The sequence below is a fragment of the Athene cunicularia genome, assembly GCF_003259725.1.
Source record: "Athene cunicularia isolate RWA chromosome 14 unlocalized genomic scaffold, athCun1 chr14_part2, whole genome shotgun sequence".
Lineage (NCBI taxonomy): Eukaryota > Metazoa > Chordata > Aves > Strigiformes > Strigidae > Athene > Athene cunicularia.
The window spans coordinates 702145-708656 of NW_020799119.1; the positions used below are offsets into that span (position 1 = coordinate 702145).

The 6512-nt window shown below is 58.4% G+C and overlaps 1 protein-coding gene across 4 annotated transcripts in view; it reads right to left on the reverse strand.

The window, feature by feature from the left end:
- Positions 1-4690, reverse strand: part of SCNN1B (sodium channel epithelial 1 beta subunit) — a 13257-nt gene extending 8567 nt beyond the window's left edge. Inside the window, exons 1-4 of one of the 4 annotated variants that reach the window (XM_026859347.1) lie at positions 4438-4690; positions 1335-1653; positions 211-499; positions 55-117 (exon numbers count right to left, since the gene is read on the reverse strand). In XM_026859347.1, coding sequence (XP_026715148.1) covers positions 55-117; positions 211-499; positions 1335-1645 — 663 coding nt within the window. In that variant the 5' untranslated portion in view covers positions 1646-1653; positions 4438-4690. Of the gene's footprint in view, positions 1-54; positions 500-1334; positions 1654-4437 lie in introns of all 4 variants that reach the window. The other 3 variants (XM_026859346.1, XM_026859348.1, XM_026859345.1) reach the window with 3 other exon arrangements.
- Between the last annotated feature and the right edge of the window lie 1822 nt (positions 4691-6512).

A 6512-nucleotide genomic window follows, 5' to 3' on the forward strand; every position in this document is an offset into this window, starting at 1 on the left:
GAAGAGCCACCGATCCCCACCCTCCCCGCCTGCCTCCCCAGGGACCCCCCTCACCAGCTTCACCGCCAGCTTGTACTTCTTTTCCTCCAACGTCGTGTTGGCTGGGGCAGGTGGAGCGGTGGTTTGGTTGCCCTCAGCGGTTTCATTGCCCTCAGCGGTTTCGTTGCCCCCAGCAGTGGTTTGGTTGCCCTCAACAGTTTGGTTGCCCTCAGCGGTTTGGTTGCCCGCAGCGGTTTCGTTGCCCCCAGCAGCGGTTTGGTTGCCCGCAGCGGTTTCGTTGCCCCCAGCAGCCGGGTTGCTCTCAAAGATGTCCAGGATGACGGGGTTGTCTTTGTCGTGCTCATCGATGAGGACCAGGGGGATCTGGTGCCAGAGCCCCAGGTCGAGCGGCGGGGAGCTGCTGTCGCTGCCGTTGCCGGGCGTGGGCTGCAGGATCCTCTCCAGCGCCGCCTCGATGAGCCTGTCCAGCTCCTTCAGCAGATGCTTCACCTCCGAGTATCTGCAGGACGAGAGCCGTTACCAGGCGGCGTAGGGGTGGTGGGGACGTGCAGCAGCTCTGCTGCTCCGCCGGCTGGGACCTTCCTGGGCAGCTCGGATCGCTGCTAGAGACTCCCTGGAGATCGCCGGGAGCCTCCGTGCTGGGGCACGGGCAGCCCAGCAGCCTGCAGCTGGGGCGGGAGGGCAAGCGGAGCGCTGCGGTGTGAGCAGAGTGGGACAGCCCGCGCCGCACCGCTCCGCTTCAGGGATCCACCACAGTTCACACAACTAGCAAGCAGAGGAAAAAACCCAAATTCCTGTGTGTCGGTCAAGAGCATCTTGCCTCGGGCTACGCTACTGCGTGGGTATAAATTTGAAGTAACTTTTAACAAAACCCAGTTACTCTGAGACAACGGCCGCGGCCCAGCGCCGCAGCTGGTTAACCAGCTCCCGGTGGGCAGCGTGTGAGCGGAGAGAGGCGCCTGCACAGCGCGGAGGGAGGAAGAAAGGAACTGTGGGGAAAGATCGAGAGACTGATTTTGGCTGTAACAGGTGAGTTGAAGTTCGAGTTTTCCCTGAGCCAGGGAAAATTCACAGGGAGGCAATTAACCATCATCCGATTAACTGACACAATATGGGAAACCGGGCAAACTCGCAGCCCACGGACCCTCCTCTGGACCTGAGCCATTCGCCTTCCTATTGTGCTCCTTTATTTGGGTTTTGGTGCCACTTGGTGAGTCGTGGTGATGCTGCTAACGGGGTATCTGAGACAGGAATGGCTCTGCAGTCCCTTCCACCAGCTCTACAGCTGAGGGTGTTAAACCACGACCGGGTTAATTAGCCGAAGAAGAACTTACTTGAAAGGGTTGGCATTGCAGACCGTGACTGCGGGGAACTTCATGGTCTTGAAGCCAATAGAGAGAGAGGAAGTGACGTTGTAGGAGAGGTAGGTGTTGATGAGGATACCCCACTGCCAGAAGACCAGAGACGCAAAGAGCAGCGTTAGGAAGAACCAGATGAATTTCTTCTTCGGCCCCTCTTTGATGATGCGCTTCGGGCCGTGGGTGTTGGTGTTGTCGCAGTACCAGACCAGCAGCTCCTTGTAGGTGTAGCCGGGGCCCTTCTGCAGGCGGTGCAGCGCCCGAATGAAGTATTTCTTCAGGTTCATGCTGCTGCCTGCAAGGGGGAGAGACGACACTGAAAGAGGTGAGACGCAGGGTTTGTGTTAGGCCGAGAACGTGGCACTGTCAGCAGAGCAGAAGCGGAGGAGCTAAGCGAAGGCACCACCATGGGTTTACACCCGGGGAAGGTCAGAGCAGACGTTCTGCAGGGTCACACCGCGGCGGCGAGACGGCCCCTCAGCCCTGAGAGGGCACGAGGCCGGGGGTGGTGCTTTGCCGTGCCAAAAGCAGCGAACGTTTTTGTCGCATCCCTCTGGGGTCCCTTCCAGCCCCACGGGAGCTCAGCGACGCGGACCTGCCGGCCAGGGCCGTGCCCCCGTACCAGCCCAGGCCCTGCGGATGTTGCCGTCACTAACGGGGTAACTTCAGGCAGTCGGTGCTTTGTGTGCGCACTGGTACCTCCCTCACACCGTCTGAAACCTCTGCCAGCACTAGGCGGACCACGCAGTACACACAGGAGCTGGTTTCGGGCAGAATTCAGGCCAAGAGCATCTAGTATTCAAGCTAATACAGGGCTCAGGACAATTTTTCTTAAAAGTAAAAAGTACGTCAGTGCACCGGGCTATTGGAGGGGGCTGGAGAAGAGGACCTGGACCCAGCAGCACCTTTCCCAGGAGCGGGAATGCTGCTCAGTGCTGCTGCCCGCCAGGGGAAGGACAAGGATTGGTTTTTTCCACCAAATTCCTTTGTCTTTCAGATACTATCGGTATGCTCCCACTGCTCATGTGAGGGATGCTGCATATTTTACATTCACGTTGTGAGTAAACAGAACATTTTGTGCTGCTATTTTTAAGGTGAGAATTTGTGTTACTAAATCTTAATATCCCGAGGCAGGATTTCAAAACAAACCTGAGTCAGGTGCTTAGAACATTTTTCATATTTAAACTGTGGGAGAACATAGTTAAAGATTAATGTGTGTATAACTCAGCATCCTAGAAGAAAGAGTGCTGAAGTAATACAGCGATATCTCAATAATGAGCAGGACTCGGCAAAGCAGAAACCAGATTGACGCGGAGTTGTGTGTAGACAGAGCCCCAGAGGTAAAGAGGAAGCTGAAGGGTGCGCACAGGCCTCTTGGAGAGCGGGACCAACTGTGTCCCCCTTACTATTCAGGGAAAAAAAAAGGTGACACTGAGTCACTGATTTATTGGAAAATCTGCAAAATCTCCGGAGGAGCATATGCAGGGTTTGATAAAAGGGTAAGCCCAGTAGGATTTATGACGTCTCCCTCCATGACGCAAGGAGAGGTGATGATTTCCTATTACATGAGGCGTCAGACGTAGCCTGACGTGTTAGAACACGTGTCCTGGGACGTGGACCCCCCGGCCCCCGGCCCCCAGCGCGTGGCCGGCCGCAGAGGCTTCCTCCCAGCAGCAGCTTGCGTTGCATCAGAGGCTTTGCTGGCTTTGGGCAGGACTCTGAGAACAGGAGCAGCGACCTCAGCCTCTGCCTAATTACCCGTGGCTGAAGGGAGAGGTGAAACGCGCGGCCGCTCTGCCCGAGCCTCCTCTGCCGGCCGTGAGCACAAACCCCTCGCTGGGGGCGGCCTCGGCGTCGCTCCCTGCTTTCGAGAACGCTCTCGCCGAAATACACTGAAATCCACAGAGGCTAGCAAGGCAAACTAGTAAATATTTTCCGCCTTTCAAGAAATCCAATAAAAGATTTAGATTAGATTAAAATTTCAAACACACCTACACCGCGCAGGGCAGAATCCAGCCTGGCTGGACCTGACTGGCCGCGGGCGCTGCGGCCTCGGCGGCTGCCAGAGCGCGGGGCCCGGCCCGGGCGTGGGTGCGGGGGGATCCCCCTCGCTCCTGCAGACCCTTGTGTGTGCTCAGCACCTGACATCGCTGGGAGAAGTTACTATTTCTTTTTATACGGTTTCCTGAGCTGAATTGCAGCTTGTTTTCCCGATGGCGATGCTGAGAAGCTCACTCATGGCTCGAGCAGCGCACGAGAGCAAAGCTCCACTTTCACAGCTGAGTGACACCAAAGGTGCCGAACAGCTGATCTTGATGCTGCTTTGTCTTTGCTCACGGTTTTACAGAAGCCATTGATGCACTCGTTCTCCACCTTGAATTTATTTCCATTTAGCCACCTAAGGTGAGAGTGCTCTTTGCAAAGGCACAGTGTCTCGCTCAGCTGCTGCGCGGGGAGAGGGACCCCAGCTCCAAATGGCTTTTGAGGCTGGAGTGTCCTCCCCCTCACTCCCCAACCACAAACACAGGGTGCTGAAGGGCAGCATTTTCACGCTTTCAAGTTAGATTCAGGCCACGCTATGGAAAATGAAGTTAAACTAGTTTTTCGATATGTTTTAAACCGATTCAGAATGTTTTGTCCCCAATGTCAAAGCCATGGGACATGTTCTTTGCCAAGTGCTGCCCCGTCCCACGGCCCCAGGGGGCATCTGCCAGCAGGAGCACAGGGACAGGGACAGGGACAGGGAAGGGGATGGGGATGGAGACAGGGTCGGCCAGAAGAGCATCCTCAGGCAGGACGCCTGCAGCATCGCAAAACACGCAGATCCCAAAATTAACAACCCAAGTTAACAAAGGTGTGCTGGCAACACAGCCGAGCAGTCTCGGGTTCTGCAGGGACATCGCAGCATGGCAGCAGGGTGAAGGCCTCGGCCTTGCTCTTCCTTTAGGCATAAGCTGTGCTTTTACACAGGACATTTGATAAAAGAAATGGCATGAAGCAAAAGCGGCGCTTGATCATACTTGGATGACTTATTTTTTTTTTTCAATCTTTTTTCTCACTTTAACAGTTTTCTTCTTACCTTTATTCCCAGAATGTTTCCAGAATAGACTCCTTGTTTCTTTCTCACTGCTGAAAGCCACCCTGCGAGGTGCCTCGTCCGACGGGAAGCCAAAGCCCCTGTTACGGGGGTCTCCTTGCCCCGGGCACGGAGGCTCAGTGCTCGGATGCCGTAGCGGCTCGGAGCGGGGCTGGTGACGGTTTTGGTGGCAGCCCGGGGCCTGTCCTGCTCTCCCCCATCAGCAGGCTGTTCCTGGAGCAGAGAAGTGACAAATGAGGGACCAGAGCCCCCTCCGCCGGCACGCGGAAAACCATCACCCTTCCCAAAACCCCTCCGGAGGAAGGGCGCGGGCGCTGCGGTGGGCCAGGGGCCAGGGCTGGGCACTCGGAGGTGTTTGCCCTCGATGGACGCCCAGCCCGCTCCCGCTGGCGAGCGACACGCGGGGCAGCCTCGCGGTTACAAAATTCCGTCCCTGCTGCCGCCCTCAGACCCCCGTCACTCGCACAGCGCGGGCGCGAGGGCCCGGGCCTGTGGCAGCCCCCAGCTGCTGCTCCCTGCTTTCATTCCTCGCTCGGCTGCTCCACTTGCAAGGCCCCGGCCAGGGACGGGGCACACGCACCCGTCGCTCCCCCGCTCCTCCGGCTCCTTTGCACTTTCACTGTCGCGCTGCTCGGCCGGCAGAGCCGCTCTCTCTGACTTTGTCTCCTTTGCGGGCGGTTCTGGGGAGCCACGGCCGCTTCCCTCGCCTCCCCCCCGCTGCCGTGCTCCGGGCTGCCCCTCGCCCGCACGCCGGTGTCCCCTAAAGCGACTCTCGGGAGCGGACCCAGGGACACGAGACCCCCACGGTGCTCGGGTGCCACGTGCCCCTCGCCTGGCCGTCCCCGTGGTGACCGACGCTGTCCGAAAAGCAACCTGCTCCTGGTTGTAGCGCGGTTTGCTTCGTGCTGCTGGGGAGGAGGTGTCCTGCCCTTGCCCCAGCAGCCGCCAGGCCAGCCCTGCATCACCCCAGCATCATCCCAGTGAAACTCCTCCACCTTAGGGGTGAGATCAGACTCCCACGTTACGAAATGATTGTGTTGACTGTGTTGAATCTCCTCTGGGGTTTTCCTAGGGCAGTTGCCACTTAAAGGAAATAAAGACATAAGCAAAACTCAGCACGCTCCTGGAAGCTCAGGGGTGGTACCTGGGTAAAACCACTCCAACACTACCGGGCCTGATACTGCAATTACTCAGAACTTTCTCCACCGGGACACGCACAGTCACTCCCCTTTGATCACCGGCTGCTCACCCGCCATCTCCTCCAGAGCCCGAGGAAAAGACCTTGTTTTCCTAGAGGAGATAGTTATGCCATGTAGTGGTATTTTTGCAGATTAGAGGAAACTTTTTTTTATTACATCACCAGGCCAGCAGTTGAAAAAGTGGAGCAGTGTCAGCGGGCAGTGGAAGCCCCTCCGGAGCCGGGGGGGCCCGGTGGATGCTTCGTGTGGGAAGAGACGGGTCTCCGGCCGCGCCGGGGGGATTCACAGCCGGGGCGCTCAGCAGCGTTACCCGACTCTGGCAGATGCTCCATCCCCCGCGCCCCCCCGCTCCCCGCCCTGTCCCTGTCCCTGTCCCTGTCCCTGTCCCGTCCCAGGACGGTGACAAACCCGACCCCTCCCGTGCCAGGAAGGTCACGTTGCTGAGAGCCAGCTCCGCTGCTTGTGCAATGAACAACGTGAATCCTGGGATGTAAGAGGAGCAAACCCCCCCGGGACGGCAGATCTCCCCTGAGCATGGTGAGGGAGCATCCTCTGCCCTCACCGGGGGGCAGCAGCCTGGGGGGCACCTTGCCCACAACCACGGAGACAGCGAAATACTCAGAAAGCTGCGGTTCGCCTCCCACCGGGTCAGGGAGACGAACGAAAACCCCGTGTAAACGCAGCTGAAACGGGACCGGCCCCGCCGGGACACCCCCCGGCCCGGGACACCCCCCGGCCCGGGACACCCCCCGGCCCGCAGCGGGCGCCTTCCCGGCGGGGTCGGTGCGGAGAGGCAGCGCGTCCAGCCGAAGTTTCCCCCCCAAATCTCAGCAAAGGGCCCCCCTCATTTTTCCCCCT